General features: G+C 45.9%; 1 protein-coding gene across 4 annotated transcripts in view; it reads left to right on the top strand.

Moving 5' to 3' along the window:
• ENPP2 (ectonucleotide pyrophosphatase/phosphodiesterase 2) overlaps positions 1-21143 on the top strand; it is a 1757842-nt gene that overhangs the window by 1233344 nt on the left and 503355 nt on the right. For all 4 annotated transcript variants that reach the window (XM_069621550.1, XM_069621549.1, XM_069621547.1 and 1 more), the window contains exon 12: positions 18217-18325. In XM_069621550.1, the coding sequence (XP_069477651.1) occupies positions 18217-18325 (109 nt within the window). The remainder of the gene's footprint in view (positions 1-18216; positions 18326-21143) is intronic.

Here is a 21143-nt window from a genome sequence, read left to right as displayed (position 1 = left end):
TGAATATGCCCTTTGACGGCTCTTCATTATTCGGAAAAAAAGTCTGACGACAGTCTGGAAAAGTTACAAACTTCTAAAGCAGCTGCAAAATCCTTAGGAGCTGCTATCCGCCAAACTCCTTTTCGCCCCTCAGGAACCTCTGGGAGAGGAAAGTCCTTTCGCTATTATTCCGCATTCGGAAAAGGCAGAGGACAGCCGGCTCAAAGAGGCCAAAGAAGATCCACCCGAGGTGGATGGGTCAAAGGTACTAAGACGGCAGCAGGTGCCTTTTTACCTTCGGCATCTGCATCAGCCGCCCCCAAACCACTCTGAGGCCTTCGCACACAAGACACCTGTAGGGGGCAGGTTAACTCACCATCTGACGGAATGGCAGGCTATAACGTCAGATGCTTGGGCGTTGGAGACAGTTGCCCAAGGTTACTGCCTGCCCTTTCTACACATCCCTCAGAGTCATCCACCGGGGAACAGCTCCCTAAAAGTTCCAGACCCGCTCCTCTTGCAGGAAATTATGGACCTGCTAGAGAAAGGTGCCATAGAACCAGTACCTGTAGCGGACAAGAACAAGGGCTGGTACTCCCCCTACTTTCTCATACCAAAGAAGGACGGAGGACTGAGACCCATCCTGGACTTACGAGAATTGAACAAGTTCCTCAGGAAGAACAAGTTCAAGATGGTAACTCTCTCTCAGATCCTTCAGGCCCTCCAGCTCCAGGACTGGCTGGTATCTCTGGACCTTCAGGATGCTTATATCCATGTGCCAATCTTTCTCAAGCACAGGAAATACCTGAGGTTCGCAATTGGCAACTCTCATTATCAATTTCGAGTTCTGCCATTTGGGCTGACCTCCGCCCCGAGGGTCTTCACCAAGCTGATGTCGGTAGTGGCGGCAAGTCTAAGGAGGGAAGGGATCCACGTCTATCCCTACCTGGACGATTGGCTGATCAGGGCCGTATCTTCGGAACAGGCCCGGACCCAGCTAGATTATGTCTGCCTCTTCCTTCACAGACTGGGCTTCTCCCTCAATTTAAAGAAGTCACAGATGATACCATCTCAGAGACTCCAGTTCATTGGAGCGGTCCTGGACACTTCCCTTGGAAAAGCCTCGCCACCAGAGGTGAGGGCTCAAGATATTCTACAGATGGTCACCAAGTTTCAGAATGCCCAGCGTCTCCCAGCCATTGACTTTTTGAGGTTGCTAGGCCTCATGGCATCCTGCATCTTCCTTGTGCCAGAGGCTCGCCTGAGAATGAGATCTCTTCAGTGGGCACTGAGAAGTCAGTGGTCACAATTCTCAGGGAGAATGTCAGACTTCCTCCGGATTCCGGACAAGGTAGCCCACGACCTTCAATGGTGGGCCTATTCAGAGAACATCTTGAAAGGAGAACTGTTTTGGCAACCATGGCTGGAGATAACAGTAGTCACAGACGCCTCGCTCACAGGGTAGGGAGCCCATGCCAACGACTTGACCATCAGCGGTCGTTGGTCTCCATCGGAGTCCAGACTACATATCAACCTATTAGAGCTGAGAGCGATCAGACTAGCGCTGAAAGCTTTCCTGCCATCAATACAGGGGAGAAATGTCCCAATAATGACGGACAACACGGTGGCCATGCACTACCTCAACAAAAGAGGAGGCGCAGGATCACTGCCACTGTGCAGAGAGGCAATGCAGCTCTGGTTTTGATCAGCAGTCCACCTAGCCGGAGAGAAGAATTTGACAGCGGACGCTCTGAGCAGGCGGAGCACAGTCTCCCACGAATGGGAGCTAGCTCAGGAAGTCCTTCAAGAGATCTTCGCCCTTTGGGGAACCTCTCAGGTGGATCTGTTCGCCACAAGCACCAACAGGAAGTGCGATCTGTTCTGTTCAAGGGAATTTCCCCCGAGAGGAGCTCTAGGAGACGCGTTCGTAGTGGACTGGGAGTTTCCACTCCTCTACGCGTTTCCACCAGTCCCTGTTATTCCTCAAATGATCAGGAGGTTGAGAAGATTCTGGAAAACCATGATCCTAATTGCCCCAGACTGGGCTAGGAGAACGTGGTACCCGGACCTTCTAGATATGTCCATCTGCCCTCCAATCCGTCTTCCACTTAAAGAGAATCTTCTCTCGCAGAAGGGAGGTCAGGTTCTTCATCCAGACACCAGAACCCTCATCCTTCACGCTTGGCTTCTGAAAGGTTGGGGTACAAGGATTGGGATCTCCCTGATGACGTCATGGAGGTGTTGCTTTCGGCCAGAAGACCAGCAACAGAGTCTTTATACTGCTGCCGTTGGAACAAGTTTTGCAGCTGGTGTAGGGAAGAGAATATCGACCCTTTTTCATGTGGTACACCAACAGTGTTATCGTTTCTACTCTACTTGGCAAACTCAGGCCTTCAAATTGCCACTGTAAAAGGCTATCTCGCAGCGCTTTCTATCTTCAAGTGCACTGCGGAGGAACCATCGTATTTCAAAATTCCTCTAGTGGTACAATTTCTCAAGGGTCTAACTAATGTTTACCCTACAAAACCATTCCAGGTTCCATTATGGGACTTAAATTTAGTCTTAAACTTCATAATGGGCACTCCATTCGAGCCACTTCACTCTTGCGCATTGAGATTTCTCACACTTAAAACTGTCCTACTTGTAGCACTAACATCTGCTAGGAGGGTGAGTGAGCTACAAGCTCTCTCCTGTAAACCCCCACATACAATTTTCCACAAGGACAAGGTTGTCCTTCAGGTGAAGCCTAATTTTCTCCCAAAGGTGGTTTCTGAATTCCATATTACTTAGAAAATTACCTTGCCTTCATTCTACCCTCCTCCCCATCCGGGGAAAGAGGAGGAAAGGCTACACAGGCTGGACCCTAGGCGAGCTCTCAGCTTTTACATCAGCAGAATGGCTAGGATCAGGCAAGCAGACCAGCTGTTTGTAGGATACTCAGGTCACAAGTTGGGACTACCCATAACAAAGCAAACCATCTCCAGGTGGATTATCTTGGCCATCCTGGAATGTTATAGACTAGCAGGGAAAGAGCCACCCCAAACCCTCAGGGCTCATTCAACTAGGGGTATTGCAGCTTCTTTGGCTCTCCAGAAAGGGGTACCGGTCCGGGACATATGCCACATGGTCATCCGCACATACATTCACAAAATTTTACAATCTGGATTCCTCCACTGCTCAAGAGACCAGATTTGACAAGGCCGTATTACACTCGGTCCATCCCTAAAGGGATACATAACACTATCACTCCCTCCTCCAATTACATACCACTGCTATGGGAGTCTATCAAAGATAAGGAATACGTTGGAGGACACAATCCCTTCAAAGAACAAGTTACTTCTTACCTGGTAACGTTCTTTCGACGGGATGTTCCTCCGACGTATTCCTTATCGCCCCTCCCATCCATCCCCGCAGTGATAACTTCCCTTGTGGTGCAGCTTTCGCTCCTTCAAGGTTACTAACCGATTCAGGCATGTCTTTTCTTATACTACAAAACGGAACTGAGCAACGGACGCAGCATGTGTCTATTTATGGGCATGGTGACGTTGGCGCCGATACGGTGGCCGTCGAGGGACATCGACTTGGCGGACGTCGACGCGCAGCGCCCTCTACAGAAAAAATTTCCGAGGCCAGCAAGCTGGAAACGTATTATCAAAGATAAGGAATACGTCGGAGGAACATCCCGTCGAAAGAACGTTACCAGGTAAGAAGTAACTTGTTCTTCTCGACCGCTGGCACTTTGTTCCTGCAGCAGCAAAGAAGGTACAGGCAATCATGGAAGATGGTCCAGTGGAGTGCGTTTCTGGGTTAGTTGATCCCACTAACGCAAGGGAAGAAGTCATCCCTTCCCAGACTTCTCTTGTCTATCAGGAAAAATGAGTTTCAGCACAGCAGCAGTGCTTCACAGGGCAATTCAACGGTCCAGGAGGATGCAGCAAGCTTCGTTCATGGTTTTGTCGCCGGGTTGTTCTTCCTAGAGTTTGACTGTCTTCAGTCACCATACCCGTGCCTTTTAAGTAGGTTTCTCCCATTCATGCACAGCCTAGCTGGCATTCAAACAGCAGGGTGGCTGTCCTGCAACTACAGCCAGCCAGCCAATCAGGCCTGGGTGCATTCAGGCATTCCTAAAGACAAAGGACAGGGGAGATCCGGGAACCTTCCCCACTTCCTGCCCATCCAGACACACTGGAGCCAGAGGCAGGTTTCAGTAATGAAGCCTGCCAAAGGCAAAACTAACTAAGGGCTCAAACATGGCTTGGCGCGCAGAGTTCACATCTCTGGAGGTCCAGCAGGATGCCCACAAAGTTTCAGCAGTATTCGGATTTTGGAAGACTGTGCACTGCACAATGGCTTGAGGTCCCAGGGTATTGGGGTATTGAAGCCCTGCAATGTCGCAGCATGATGTGGGATGGCTCAGAATACAGATCTTCTTGAGTCTAGTGGGAATCACCTGGCTCTGAGTCGGGGTTGTCAGTTTGTTTCGGGATCCCCAGGTTGTTTGGAAGAAAGGGCTACAGCAGGCTCTGGTTACACAGGCTCTTCGGCCACTGGAAATAGTCTCAGACGCGTTTCCTTCATCATCCTCTGCAGTTTTGGTTCCAATAGTCGACTTATCAGCAGCTTCCACGTTCAGAGTTTTTATCATGAACTACAGCACAACCTCTGCATTCTCTCCATTCATTTTACAGCAAAGGGCAGTCTGGCTGTCCAGTCAGGACAGACAGCCCCTCACTTGGAGTTGCTCCCTTTCAGGCACGGTGGAAGAGCTGCAGAGCTGTGGACTCCTGCCTCGCTTCATGCCTTTCCAGACACTCTGGAGCCTGGGCGGGGAATCCACAGGATTCCTGCTGAAGACAAAACAGCCACTGAGGTTGTTCCCGCTTAGAATGGCTGGGAAAGCACACAAGAAATGGTGATAAAAGGAGCCAGGCCTCCAGATAAGGTGCATACTAGGCCTTTCACGCATTAAAACCCTGTAAATATGACCGCTTTATTATTTTCCTATGTACATTTACACACACGTTTAGAGCAGAGGGCAGTGCAAAGGTCAAGTTACTTGACATAAACCAGAACGCTTCTTTTGATTTTTATCTGCATGGATGTAATTGCAAGCCATGGAGAAAAGCCTCTGAAACGGACCCTTATTTCTCTGAAGCCTTTCAGAAAGAAACCACACACAGTGATATAAGGAATGGTTTCTTTCCATTCGGCTTCTGCTGTGTTGCTGCTCATGGAGCAAACAGAAGCACTGTGTGTATTTATTTTCCTAGCATTTTAGGATTGTAAAATTAATAAGATGGAAATCTAAGTTGCAGTTGAGAATTAATATTTTGTAACAAATGATGCTTTGTTTCCTAGTGAAAGCAAACAACTATTGCACAATTATATTTTTCAGAGTTCCTGTGCTGTGTGCATAATCATGCAGAGGTAGATCATTTTTACACTTCTAATTAAATGTACACTCCAATTATAAGAAACAGTGTGTAAAATGATAGTTTGCATGTGTAAAATGATGACTATGCACGGTCTAGTTTACATCCATTCAATCTTGCAACCAATGGGGTACATAACTATAAATGGTCAGTGGTAGCAGAGTCTTTGCTCAAGGGTTATGTTAAGTTATTTTAATTTATATAGAGCGCGGCTGCCCGACGGCATCATGGCGCTAGAGAGGGAGATCAGACCAGTCGGTGTTGAGACCACAGTAAAAGGCCTAGAAAAGGGTTGTTTTAAGTGCTATTCTAAAAGCTAGATGATTAGACATTTTCCTCATTACAGAGGGCAGGCCGTTCCAAATGGTTAGCCGCAACGATGGAAAAGGCCCGACCACCTATCCTGGTACGCTGAAACCTATCCTGGTACACCGAAACCTCGAAACAACCAGGAGGTCGGCGGTAGAAGAGCAGAGATCCCGTTCAGGATAGTAGCGAAGAAATTTAGCCTGCAAAAACTCAGCCCCTTGGCCGTGAATAGCCCTGTGAACAATGCGCATAGCCTTGAAATGGATCCGCTGGTTAACCGGCAGCCAGTGAAGCGAACGCAGCACCGGGGAAATATGAGCTCCATATGGGGGTGCCCATAGCCAGCCTAGCCACCAGGTTCTGTGTCCGTTGTAATCGGTGTATCAGGCCAATTGGCTGGGCCAGGTACAGAGAGTTACAATAATACAAGCGAGATAGGACCAATGCTGCAATTACCGGAGGGCGAAGCGGTTCAGGTATCGTAGGGAGGACCTTCTTCAAGATCTTAAGTTGATAGTGGCCTGCTTGGCACACAGCCGCAACTTGGTTCGTCATGCAGAGAGAGGCAGAGAAAATAACCCCAGGATTTTGTACCTTGCTAACTGGGCAAGGAAGGGGACCTAAAGTAGGGGTCCAGAAGGCAGAGACCCACAGTGAGGAATCAGGGGGACATCCCACTACCAACACCCCAGTCTTATCCCCATTTAGCTTGAGCCAATTGTGGTCCACCCAGTCGCCCACGGCCCTCAAACAGTCACAAAGGCACGACGACACCGCTGCCTGATCTAGCTGGATCAGGATTTGGGTGTCGGCATACGAATAACAGTTGAGGCTGTGGACGCGGATGAGGCACACCAGAGCCCAGATGTAAATGTTAAACAAGATCGGGGACAGAGATAAACCCTGAGGGACACCACAAGTGAGAGAGCAGGATAGGGAAAGAAAAGGAGGCATGGCAAGAGGGTGAGTGATTGCCATTACAGCAATCACAGGTGTTATAGCCTCTCAAATTTTCAAGACTACAATTAAACATTCAAAACCTGACTCCAGGAAGTGCAAGTGATGTTCAAAAACAAACAAATGAAAGTTACAGTTGTAATAGAAATAGAAACTCAGCAAAACCTCTCCCTCTGATAATCCAGATAGGTATTTAACTTTACGTAGCGCTTCATAAATGGTTCGTCCAACATCTAGGCACTGTGATCATTATACCTCAGTCGATACTCAGTTAACCAACCTCTGAAGGATGTTAGCCAATAAGGTAGCTCAGCCGGTTGAGCACTTGATGCTGCGATCTGTGCCTGATCTGTAGGTTGCAGGTTCGAATCCCTGCAAGGCCAACTCGGCCTTTCATCCTTTCAAGGTTGATAAAGGAGAACTGACTTTGATTTGGTGATAAATGTGATATATATGTACTATGTACAGCACTTTGCCAAAAGCGCTATATAAATAACCATTTGACCTGGAGATTAGATATAGAATTTAGCATGAAGTCCCTGCCTTTCTGCACTGTTGTATCATAACATTGGCATACCATTAGGTAGTAATAGCTCCAGGAAACAAGGACTTTCATTAAACATCAAAAGACAATTCTGCTATCGAGCATCAAAACACACAATAAGATTCATGCTTGCTTTACTATGTAATTGGCTAGGTTTTTTGTTTTCAACATTTAAATATATACTGGAGAGAGGGAATGGCCAGACCTTAGAAAAATAATGAAAGGTGTATTCTAATGCAGAAAGCTGCCGCATAGTAATGATTTCCATACAGTTTTTGCACACGTCAGCTGGATGTCACATACATTTTACTCTCTTGAAAAGGCGAAAAGTAATTTTTACTCTCTTGAAATCTCATTTACTCTCAAAGTGTAAAATTGGGAGTAACATACTCCCATCTCAAAATCTTATCTGGCGCACCGAAAGGAGCCCACAATTTTAGTGTCACTGAATTAACAGCCTGCAAGTAATAAAGACTAAAAGCCATAAAAGGTAAAACCACCGCCACCAGCCATTCATGTGAAACTCGCAATTGTAACAAAAATTTACCAAGTAAGAAAGAACGGGGATACATGGTATCCCCTAGCACCCCACATCCTGGCTCACTATATAAAATGTAAAGAAGGTCAGAAATCCCTCTTTTCTACTTGGGAACTGTAGTTCACCCAAGTACATTAAAGAGAAACTAATAGGGGAGCCCATAGAGGCAACCCAGCCTAAGCTCAAAAGTTTTAGGAAACTAACTTCAACCATACACTGTGGAGAGACATAAAAAGGTCACCCATTAAAAGAGTAAAAGACTAGGTGAGAGGGGAAAAAAGATTCCCCTTCACCTAGGGGCAAGGTAAAATAGTTGGCTAAAGCAAAATGTTCTGGGGTTGACCCAGTCAGGAAGATTTATCATTGATATGAAAGTCTTACCCAACAAGTCCTTTCCCGTGATGTCACCATGGGGGTGGGTCAAATGACATCACTTCTTGTAATGTCATCAGGGGGGGGGGGAGGTCAAGGATAGTGTGATGTCACTTCCGGTACCCATAGCGTTTTGGTGAAATGACGTCCCTGATTGCACTAATTTTAAGATGCTGTGTGCAATGTTACAAAGTTATACAAAGTAAGACAAAAGGGTAACATATTTACCCATTACTGATGATTTGAAGCACTGATCAGTTTCCCCATAACAAAATGAGCAGAAGCCCAGGGGAGTGAAGCTGAAAGGTTTCTCTTGTAAAGGGTCGGACGGATTCCAAATCAAAAAGTTTGGGGTCCATAGAACTATGAAGGGAAAGTTGCCAAAAGAGAAATCTTTCCTAACCATAGTCAGCTTGTGGTATAAGTCACTTTCCTGATGAATTTCGGCTCCCATCCTCAAGGGTTCCTGTCCTAGAAGGACTTCTACAACCGAGACTGGAAGGGCGCCTGCTGTCATCTGTGTGCAATGCGCCATCGCTGGAACTCGCTTTCCCCTATCCTGTGAAGTATCCTGAAGAGGGATGCATCAGTGTATCCTGCATTTCTCCATCGCCGAGGTTTGCACTCTGCTCCTGGATCCGTCGGGAAGAATCCTTGCACCCGGAGCGCCTGGGCACTTCTCACTGGAACCAGCGCCGGAAAATCCAACCTTCAGCGACCCCCAGTCGACCATCAAGTCACCTGGGAAAATCGAAGTTAGGGGGTTAAGGAAACGCAAACCATTTGTCCTCCATTTGAGAACATTGAGCACAAGTCTCTTTATATCCTTTCATTCCACTGCCTTTTGGCTGTCTAACCTGGGTAGTGCCATCTGAAAGATCAGAACACATGTTTAATTACATTGTAACTTTGTTATATATCTTTTGAACAATCACCAAAACAAATACCTGCTACAGATGCAATCTGGAGAGAAGTATTGTGACTTTTGGGTACAAGGCCCCATACTACTTAGGGATTGTACTGCTGAAGTTGGAAAAAACTATTTGTGACTTGATTCCATCTTTACCACCTCACTGAGGCCCTGATGAGGCCCGACTAGGCCGAAACATGTGTCTGGGGTTGCTGTTGGTACTCTTGTACAGAGGAGAATTTCCTAGCATTTTGGTGCTGGACTGCCCCTTAGCAGGGCAAAGACTGATATGCAGGGAAATATCTCCTCTGTGAAAAGGACAGTGAGCTAAAGAGTTGGCTGAGGCTATCCTGGGGGCCATCCACACAAGAACAGGTCAATGGGCTGTGTTGGCACCGGTAGAGGAACTCCCAGAACCCCGCCTTGTTTTCCATATTTACTGCATCTCTTTATTTACCTGCTTTGTGAATTTAAGTCATTGGATACATTCTAAGAACCTCTGGTGACTGTATGTATGTTTATTATTGAGTGTTGTGTGATATTAACACCTGCTTGTTTCATTTTTGTGTGTGTTTAAGGCCTAGAATAGATATTGTATTTTTATACTTTCCTGTCTAAAGTGAATTATTGTGTGCTTCACTGTGTGTGGACTCATTGTGGACCCCTAACTCCACGCATGCTCTCCTGAGAATTGCCTTGACTGCTTTCCATATTTAGCTTGATTGGTTTTTGGCTAACCTCAGAGTTCCCCTGTTCACTATAACTAGGGTGGCCTCATAAATTCTGTCTACCAGGATAGATTCTAGTATCCATCACAACACAAACCTTGGTAGAGAGAACAATGGGATGCAGAAAGGAAATAGAAGAGGCGATCGAAGGGTATGATGGCAATGGAAGCAGGGGGAAAGACTTCCTTTTCAAAGAATTCAACATGAGCCAGCCGAGACCCATTCAGTGATGGATCACAGTGAGACAGTTGGTACTATGTTTAAAGATGGTTGGGATGAAGGACGGAAAGTTTAAAGGAGTGTTATCAGAAAAGAGGTTATTGTGAAAGCCAAAGGATGAAATAAGTCTTCCAACGGCAGAGGTGCAAGGATTGATTCTTGTGGGTCTCTGACAGGGAGCTGGGATGGTCAGAGATTGTTGAGTTCCAGGAGATTTTAAGAGTGGCCTTCCGATAGGAGGTAATCCAGGCTAGAGAACATTTGTGAAACCCATGGTCCTGAGTCGGGAGAGTGGAGTCGTCAAGCGGCAAAGAAATTCAAAAGCAGTGGAGAAGAGTTTATAGTGGTGAGCATCAGAAAGCAGGTTTGAGACGTGCAGGAGTGCAGTCTCGATAGAGCATTTACTACGGAAAGCCAGATGGTAGTCGATCTCCAAAGCCATTATCCTAAACATAGTTCTTCCTGAAAAACAGCTGCTTAAGGACCTTTGAATAATGGGCTGAGAGTGAAACTGGGCACTAGTTCGCCGGGATGGTTGGGTCAGCAAAGGGTTTCTTCAAAAGGGGTAGCACTGTTGCAGACTTTTCATGGGATGGGGAGGAGTCCAGAGGAAAAGAAGTTAAATAGTTCAGAGAAGAAGATAGGTGATTGGGATTTAGTGCTTGACCGTTTTGAGGAGCAAGGGTTCGATAGATGTGCAGAATCGGTTGGCTCTGTGAAGGATGAGTTCTAATTCGATAGGAGAGGTAGGGGAAAAGTGGTCTAGAGTAGAAGGCATGCAGGAGAGACAGAGGATCGCAGAATGGTTACGAAGGCAGACAGGAAAGCTGGGAGGGTGTTGGGTTGTAGACCAGACAGTTTTGAGAGATCACAGAAGTGGATCACACAAACCCCAGTGGGACTGGTTTCCCTACTGCCCAGATTTAAATATAAGCGAACAGGGGAGCCAGGAGTAATCTCGGCGGGCTGGGGTGGGGTGGGGTGGGGGGGGTCATAAGCAAGCTCCCAAGGAGAACAAATTCATGTAAAATGACTTTGGAACTGTAAGAGCGACACAAGAAGGGAGGCAACGGTTATGAGACCTCCCTTCATCTATATCTAGAACCACGAAATTCCTTCCATGACACCTTGTTTCTGTGTCTGTGTTTTGGTCAGAGGTATGTATCAATGAGTCTGTTTTGATCAGACAGTTGAACATAGATGTGGAATGCATGTCTTACTAGAACTCACATTTTGAGTGCCCTTAGCGAGGAGCCTGTTTCAATCACAGAATGTTTAGACCCCTAGGTGAGGGGTGAGGATCGGAGTTTGACACACTCAGATTCACTTTGGGTGCTTTTATACATTTCCAAATAAAACTCAGCATAAAAATAATCTGCACTCCCTCTACTTAGTTTAACTTGAGCTTTGAGTGTTTCCATGAAGTAACGAAGCGGGAGCCATACAGGGGAATATAAATACCTAAAAGGCTAGAAACCTGAGAGAATGGGATATAGCTCAGGTTACTGGTGTGAGCCATTAGTCCTTGTGTGGGAGGGGTTGTTACCCTTTCCATAGCGTCAACCCATAGTGGCTTAATGTCATGACCTCAGATATTCCCAGGTCGATGTGCCGGTCATCTTGGTGTGGGCTGGACCATTTTCAGCTGTCGTCCTCCTACAGTAGCCACAAAATCTTCCAGAGTCACAAATTTCCTATTTGGAAACATATCCTGCATTTTTATTTCTCTATCAGGGTCCCACATCTTTTGCATATCTGTATCAAATGATGGCAAAATGCCAGGGAAATTCCAAAGAGGGTACATCTGAGTCATACGGTGTGTCTATTTTTGCTCTTTTGTAGATCATGGACCAAGCTTGGACTTTCGTGCTAACGGGGTCGAATTTACATGCATTCTTGTGTTGCACCTTGAACAAAATGGAACGAAGGTCGATCGGGAGTGCAGAATAACGTTCTATTGAGATGTGTGGTGCTGTGTCCAGTGGGTCATGCCAGTTCTTGGCGTATTGGGCTTGTGCTACCAAATAGTATAGTTCGAAATCCGGTGCTGCTATGCCCCCTTTGCTATATGGCTCAACCAGTTTACCCCACTTCATCCTAGCTGCACCCCCATTCCATATGAACGTTGTAGCCATGGATCGCAGATTGTCAAAGAACGATCTGCCCGGCCAGATTGGGACGTTGCCAAATATGTACAGGAGTTTAGGGAGGATCACCATTTTAAGGATTGCAACACGACTGATCAGTGATATAGGGAGTTTGGCCCATAGTTGGAGTTTGGCTGCAATTGGGTACAGAAGTTGTTCATGGTTATCAGTGTATAGGGAGTTTCTATCCTTGGAAACACAAATTCCCAGTTATTGTATTTTTGTAGGCGACAATTTAAGACCACATGTGGTTTTCGGACATTTGGTGGTAGGCATCAGTGGGAAAATATCCGACTTGCAATTGTTAATGTTATAGCCTGAGTACTCTGCAAATTCATGCATAACATTCATGATGCGGCCGAGGTGAACTTCAGGTTCCCGGATGTATAGTAGTGTGTCATCCGCGGATAGTGATATGGATTGGGTTAATCCCACCATCCTTCATTTGTGCTGATCCTATTTTCTGTATACGTGATGGTGCGCTTTTCTTGTCTACTCTTGCCTTGAGAGAGCCGATGGTCGCAACTATGTCATCCAATTTGACATTTACTGCTAGGAACCCATTTTGTACTATTGTCATAAGGCGGTCTTCTCTGGCATCTGTAGGCATCTCTATTTGGTAATCGGTGGTCGATGAGGACATCGCGGCCAGCCCCTGAGGTTGAGAGCTGGTAAAGGAGTCCATTGGCCCAGTTTTTTTGGCGCCTGTGCCCTTCTTCTAGTGGCGGCCCATATATTGCAATCTGCAACAGGGAATGGACTGTGTTCTCCCAAGTTATATTGGCAGTACAAAGTTATGTTGTGCTGGTTTCCTCGCTGCAAGGATAGATTTATTCAAATCAAGACAATGTATGATCGAATTACGCATGAACCAGTTGGTCGCATCATCTGCCAGTGGTCTTATGGCATAAACAGTTCTCTAGTTCCGTCACCGGGGTGCTGTGTGACCTCCCTCCTCCGTGTTGTTCACTTCCCACAACGTTGTACACATGGATCTGTAATGGCTTGGTTTCCAGCCCAGGCTTTATAATATCTCGCACACCTCCCAAGGGATGGGCTTGTATTATGTTGCAGAAGCCCCTTCCAGTTTCAGCATTAATTGCGTGCTAAGGCTATGCATGGGACTTCAAGGATAGTGGCATTCAATGTGGCTTTTGGTGTCCTGGTGGGTCTGCTCTGCCAGCCCGTATAAAGGGGTGTGTTGGTGCAGCAGCGGGTCAGACACAGACCGCCTGTCCACCACGTGGTATCCGGGCTCTGCTGTGTCCTCCTGAGTAATTCAATCAAAATGTCCCATAGCCCTGGCTAATGGGTAGGGCTCTTTATGAAAACACTATGACTAGTATTTAGGCACCATGTCAACTCCCCCGCAACAAGATCAGTGAGGGTGGGCAGCGTTTCCCTTCAGGATTCCAGAGGATTAAAAAAAAAATGGGTCTCACTCTCCCCCTGCCAATCTAATCCTGCTGTCTGTCCCAGCTGGTTTGTCGTACCTCGAGAATTAGAGAGGCATCCAGGGGGGTCGGGTATTGTCTGGCGAGGCCACACAGATGCTGGACCCCGGGGGCGGGGGGAAACACACATCGGCACCTTCGTCCGCAGCAATTCACCACGCAGTACCTTTCAGATACTAGCACCATCCCAGCATGTATGGGTGTTGAATCTTGCACCCAATTTCCGTGCGACCTCCGCAGCTACGGGGTGGCGAGGCAGGGTCCACTCACCGTCATGCAAAACTTAAGTGTGGCGCCGATGTATCCGCTGGGCCCCCTCAGCCCCGGACAAACTTGCAGAGTTTACAGTTGACGTCTGGCATCAACGCAGCTCCCCAAAGTGCCTGTAGCAGCGGCCGCACACCCCGCCGGCACCACTCCCGAACTGGCTAATGGGTTAATCTCAGGTCATGGAGCGCCAGGGAGCAGGGGGGGCCCCGCTCCACTGGCCCTCGTCGAGCGCAGCGTGTCATGTGGACCGCCGGTCAATGAAGGATTGTTCTGGGGTATGTAGCCCAGACCGCATCAGCCCCCACTGTCTCAGACGTGTGCGTCACCTCCCGCCAGGCACCTGCGGGGCCGTGTCCACTCCCTGGTCCCCTTCTGCTGTCGAGTAGTTATAAGGGGTGACTTTAGGAGCTTCCGTGTAGCATGATCCACAGCACCAGCCGGATATGAACTGATCCTCGTTTCTCAGCCTCTGGCGTCCCAACGCAGCATATAAAGTCTTTCGGGCTACTCCGCAGGGATCAACCTCTGTTGTTCATCACGTTTCAATCAGGGTTCTGCAATCATCTGTCACGCCGGCGTTGCAGCGCCGACCTGCAGCCCCCTCCCCACAAGGCCCACCACCAGACTCCTCCAGCGGCCCAGCGTAGTTTTCGTGCATAGCTCGCAGTCAGCTCTGCTCCTGCAGCACACCCGCTGATGGTTTCAGACCTGATATCTTAGTGTCGGATTTTCGCCAGATTTTCAGCTTCTTTAAGCAGCGTTGTTATGCTTGGGCGTCTGGGTGGCCCCTGAGAGGATTCATTTATATCAGCATCTTATTGTGGGTCAGAGCTCTCTTTAGGCTGCCATTCGTCACATGCTCAACAGCACCCCCCCCCCCGGGCCTATTTACTTTTAAGAGGGGCTACCAGCAACTCGAAGACAAATATTAGCTCAAAGACTGTTTTAGATATGTATAAAGCAGACCAGGGACAGCAAAACCCAATGATGCACTTAAAGAATGACACAAGGTTATTCAAAGCAGGTAAACCCTATTGGTGAACTTTTACACTAATTCAGTTCGGAATAATAAACCAGTACCAATGCATATACATTTTTACAAGGCGGGAAACACCATTCAAAGTTAGGAAAGCAACGTATACACTTTCACAGAGATACCTTTGCCACACTAACTTCTTTAACAAGTAAGTACTTTTACATTTTTTATACTTTCAAAGCAGAATCCTTTTCTTATCGAGTGCTTCTCTAGTCTAGTGCATGACTTCTCTCAGAGGCAGAAGAGGGATCCTAGTAGTCTAGGTGCCAGCTGTAGGCAGGTTGAGATAGGGTTCAGTTGCAGGAAAGTCAAAGTTCCAGAGAATATCTGGTGTTTAGTGACTTCACAGAAGACTTCCTATATGCGTTCCAGCATTAGGCCTGGGCAAGTGGTCTGGGCCAACTCCCCACCACACGAATCACACATGCACACCAGACCTAAGGTAAGTATTACCCAATCCCACACAGAATAGCTTCTGGGTAGATGCCTTCAGGATGCAGCAGCACAGGACCCCGTCCCTGGATAATTGGTCTGGAGACGACAGAACTGGACACTGGATGGGAACTTGTAGCAGCAGTTGTCAGAGGAGGCTTCCAGCTAAGGTTTCTTCATGGATTCCCACAGCTGTGTGGATTTGGCACCTTTTTACAGTAGCCAGATGAAGAACTAATATCGCTTGTCGGATTCTCTTCACTCTCTTGTCCCTGCACTCTGGTGAGGGGACTTCAGGGATTTGAATAGTGCATCTGGAGGTCCAGCAGGAGCCAACCAAAGTTTTGGATGGATTCAGACTTCGGAAGACCATGCACTGCACTCAGACTGAAGGTCCCACTGTATTGGCGTTTTGCAGCCCAGCAAGGTTGCAGCACATTGTGGCATGGCGCAAAATGCAGGTCTTCTTGAGACTTGTGGATCTCATCAGCCTCTGGGTAGGAGCTGTCACATTCGAGACCCCAGATCGATTGGAAGGACTGTTTGCAGCAGGCTCTCCGGTCACTGGAAATCGCTACAGACGTCTTTTCTTCATCTTCTTTTGTTTCAGCTCCAGTGTTGGAATTGTCAGCAGCTTCCAGGTTCAAAGTATTTATCAAGAACTACAGCACAACTTCTGCAATCTCTCCATGCAGTGTACTGAAAGGGGTGTTCTGGCTGTCCATTCAGGACAGCTTCCCACCCACTGGGAGTTGGTTCCTTTCAGGCAAGGTGAAAGACAAAGGGCTCTAGAGTTTTGGACTCCTCCCTCGCTTCCTGCCTTTTCAGATTCTTTAGAGCCTAGGCGGGGGAATACAAAGGATTCTAGCCGAAGACAAAACTTCCACTGAGGTTAATAAGCACCTAGAATGGCAGGGGAAGACCTCAGAAATAACAAGGATACTTAAAAGAATGGTGGGCCTTCTGTGCATTACCAAGGCTGATTTAACAGCTTGCGAGTGATGAGACTAAAAAGTCACAATGGTAAAACCACTGCTACCAGCCATTCAAGTAAACATGCAATTATAACAAAAATGCTGCAGGTAAGTAAACAAGGGCATACATTATAACCCCCAGCATTCCACATAAGGTGGGGTGCGCTGGCTCACTATATAAAATGTAAAGGGGATGAAAATCCTGCTTTACCCTTTGGCAACAGTAGTTCACCAAAGTACATTAAAGATACATTAACAGGGAAGCCCAAAGGGGAAACCCAGCCTAATCACAAATGTTATAGAAAACTATAACTCCTATCATACACTATGGAGAGACATACAAAAGTCACCCATAAGTAAAAAACTAGGTGAGAGGGGAAAACGATTCCCATTCATTTGGGGACAAAATAATCACCAAATCCAGGTACAAAGTTCTGGGGTTGACACAGGCCTGGAAGATTTATCACTGAAACGGAAATCTTACCTAACACGGGCTCATGGCCCGAACCCAGAAGCTGCTGTGTCCACCCTCTGCCAATATGGTGAAACAGCCTGGTTTAACACGATTGTCAAAGATGGCCAGGCAGCAAAGCAGTTGTCCGATCACCTGAACCTTCTCTGGTAAGCATTCCTCAGTGTCACAAATTGTAAAGGAAAAGTAGTTAGAAAAGTAATGTGTGGCTTGCAGGCATGGAAGATAATGCCAGGACTCTGGACACAAAAGCAAATGCTAAAACTCTTTGTGGCCTGCTAGTGGTTTGCCACTTGCAGCTCCCCCTATCACAACCCAGAGCTGCTGGTTTGGCTGGTAGTTGTTCTTGTGAATACTGACTTCCGTATCCGGGTGTACTGTAGAGAAGGCTCACACAATAGTCAAGTTTTTTGGAGACCAGTGTATTTTTTAATGTTTTGGCCTGGTGTAAAATCAGTTAATTTTACAGATATTGAGCACAAGTTGCTTTCTATAAAACATGAATATACATGTTTATTGACCTCTTTTGTTCTGAACCTGAATGTTTTGGTCTATTTTGAGATATAAATCTTTCTGTGTCCTATATTTTCTTCTCCTTGACGGCCAGGGTTACAGGCGTAGCATGCCTACCCAGGTTATTGTTGCATCCTTTACCTTCACAGTTTGGCACGGCAGTTAGTTCAGTGGGGGGAACTCAGGGGCGTTTAATCTGTATTTTGATCTGGAGAACAGAATTGTTGAACACAATGGGCCCAACTCGTAAAACCTTTTATCAGGGATAAGGGATGTTTGTTAAAAAATTGCATGCAAAAAGCCTTTGAATGTGCACAACATAGATCTGCTCATTTAGATGCCTCCACGAGGATATGTATATCATCACGCAATCAGTAGCTGGAAGGGGGCATTTTCAAGTATTGGAATGCTCATGAAAATACAAGAATAAGTAAAGCATTAGCATGGGCCTGTTTGGATCAGGAACAGAGTAATGCATAAGGAATGGAAATGTATTCGACACTCTCGTGAGCACCACACAACTGACAAATATGACTCATTCAATGCTGCTACACAAGGTGCTGCTAGAATGTGTGAAGTTTTCAGATTATATTGTTTATTTCTAGATAGGAGGGGAGAGCCTAAGTTCCAAACATTAATGTCTCCAATGTCTGGCATAGCCTTTCTCATTCGGGTAAATGCATACATTTGTTTGACTAGGTTTGGACTGTTTGTTAAATACAGCTGTAAGGAATAGGCAATTTTGATCCTGACCCCTTGTTGCTTTTCTCCAGTGCATGATTGCTCTACAGCATATAAGCTGAGGCCTGCTTCTTTTCAAGACACTACAATCCCATAAATAATTCAATTGTTCCCTGTGTTCCTGTATAAAATAACATTGGTAAACCAATGTTAGTTGGAAAATTCAAAATCCTCTTCTAATTCTTACAGCTAACCAATCACTTAAAGGAAGTTGATAGAATTGTGGGGCAGTTGATGGACGGCCTGAAACAACTGAAACTGCACCGATGTGTCAATGTCATGTTTGTTGGTGATCATGGTAAGATATTGATTATCATTCTTTGAAGAAACCACTGCTGCTTACAACATCTTTAATGTAGATTTAAAAATAAATCCATTTCAAGTTCAGAATATGCATAGGTTAGCAACTTATAAGGGTACAAGTGTACGATTAAATGTGCAATTTGTATGTAGTTGCAGTTTTATATTTATTCTTGTATCTACTTCAAAGATTCCTGGTAATGACGGAAGCTTTTACTTGAGTTTGCAGTCTCCTGGCTTGAAGTTTTTCTCTACTTATATTTTCATCTGTTTATTTCTGCTTCCACTTGTAAAGGGCTAAAGGAAGTTGACACGTTTCTTGGTGAACAGAATAGTGACTGAATACATGCTTGCATGGGTATACGTTGCTACATCTCAAAACACAGACCCTCAATTAATGTACCCAAGACACCTCCCACTCAGATGTGTAATTACTGATTTTTTTTTTAAAAGTCCATATGCTGGGAGGTACAAGAGGCGATCCTGGAGATGTGGTGTTTGGTGATGGTGGTCTTCAATCTTTTGAGGGTATGGGAAGTCTTGGATAGACTGTTTGTTGTTCAGCCTGAATTCCGATTTTTGGGGACTCTAGGGACACTTTTTGGGACCCCTCAATGCCCCCCCCCTATCTTTTTGGTGGCCAGAAGGACTTCTCCTCAAGTCCCCCTACCATTATGTCTCTTTTAACCTCCTGTAAGGTATATGGTATTGGGTCGCTGTTAGGTAACCATTAATACAGTCCAACTGGTGTGGCACTACACAAGACTTATCTCTTGGTATTTTACCTTTTAATATAGGGCTGTACTACACAAGTTGGTAGTGTGACTGAGCAGCCTGGCTTATCTTAAGAGGGGTAATGTGAGCTGTAGAGCTGTGCAATGAAATCAGTAAATACAGGTATCCAAGTAAACACTTAACGTTATATAATTAATTATGTATTTATAAATACACAGAGATATTTAAAGTATTCTTTAAAAAGCAGTAATTAGCTGGAATATTAATCCCAAATTAGGATTCAATTCAAAAAGTGAACAATAAAGCAGGTGAGTAATTCATTCATATGTTACACATGTTCCAGCACTCAGAAGTGACGTCAGTTGAGGTTAGTATAGAATTTATATTGGTATCACCTTTGCAGTATTTGGTTATTTAAGGAGGAAAAGGTTGGGGTTAGATCAGAACAGACTGATAGGTTATAAGAACAGTTAGATTATCCCAAAGGGATGCAGGCAGTCTGTTATCACTACCAGACAGAGATATTAATCCATCAACTGCACTGCAAGTACTAATTTACCTGATTTCATGTTAACCGGCACGCCCTGTTCATCCATCTATGGGCCAGATTGGTGTGTCATCTGTGTCCATTGTTCTACACATCATTACAGCAATATTGCTGGGTGCCTCAATTCTAATGCTCACATTGACACCTTTCAGCGCAGACTTCAGACATCCTACTTCTACACGAAACCTTGTTAACCTGACTTACCCTCTTTATGCTTCTAAAGCTACGTCACTTTATCGTGGAATGCTAGGTCACTATGCAACAAATCTTCAACTGTACTTGACGTGTTTTTACGCTTAAACTTAAAACTCCTCTTAATTACTGAAACTTGGATCTGCCAGCAATACTACCATACCTGCATCACTTTTTACCTCTGCCACATCTTTTTGCACACCCCTCGTATCTCTTCTTGTGGGGTTGGCACTGGTATTTTATATCATTCGTTTTTTTTCTTATTCCTCATAATTTGACTCTCCTCATTCGAAATCTCATATTCCATGTTCTCTGCTGTCTCCTCAAGATCTACAATTTCATTCTTATTGATCTGCCACCCACCAGGTCCTGTAGCCTCATTGTGTGAGGACATTGACGCATTGCTGTCTTTTTTTCTTCCCACTACTCCCCACTTATAGTTCTTGGCGACTTTAGTCTCCATCTCTCAACCACTTACTCTGTTGTCCCATTCCTTTCTATTCTTGACTTTACCTAGCTCCTCTTTCTACTCCTTCCTCTCAGATCTCATGATCTTGTCTAGATCTTATATTTACCTCCTTCTCTTTCTGCATCTCCTGTCTTCTCTTCCAGTCTGTCAGACCGTCATCTTCTCTTGTTCTCTATTTCTCCTGATCTCTCTTCTTGCACTATGCCTCTCTCAACCCCTCGCTCTTACTTACGTCGCGATCTGTGCAAATTCAATGCTACTCTCTTCATCTCCACCAGCACCTCTAAATTGGTGTCTCGAGCACCGCTTTCCACTCTGGCAGCAAATGAGGCTGCTTTCTCTATTTCCTCTTCACTTTCAACATTTCTTGACTCACTTTACCCTTCATCTTTACACCCCACCCGTAAACCCCCTTAGCCTTGGCTTTCACCCCATCTTCATGCGATGTGTTCTCCGGCATTTAGAAAGATGCTGGTTAAAACTGAAGACATCGGGAACTACAGTTCTTATGTATCCTATCATGCTCTCTATGATAATTGTCTTCACTCTGCCAAACAATCTTACTTCTATGATCTCCAACACTCAGTCCTCTCATCCTAGACTGCTTTTTCAAATTCTATCCAGTCTTCTTTCGTCTCCTACTCCAGATCCCTCAACTAACTCCATCCTTACTGCCACAGATCCTGCGCTTTATCTCACTTACAAAGGTCTCTTCATTTCAATCTATTATTGAATCATCTCGCACACAGGTTATTTCTCTGACCCCCGCTCTCCCTCTAGTATCTCCCAAGGACATTTTTACTGGATTTGTTCCCATCACTAAAGAAGATACCTTCCGTCTCTTTGCTAGTGCTCACCCAGCCCCACCCCCCT

Source organism: Ambystoma mexicanum, chromosome 5q (genome assembly GCF_040938575.1).
Source record: "Ambystoma mexicanum isolate Mex_15411 chromosome 5q, UKY_AmexF1_1, whole genome shotgun sequence".
In the NCBI taxonomy this organism is placed as follows: domain Eukaryota; kingdom Metazoa; phylum Chordata; class Amphibia; order Caudata; family Ambystomatidae; genus Ambystoma; species Ambystoma mexicanum.
This window is presented reverse-complemented; position numbering and strand designations above follow the sequence as displayed.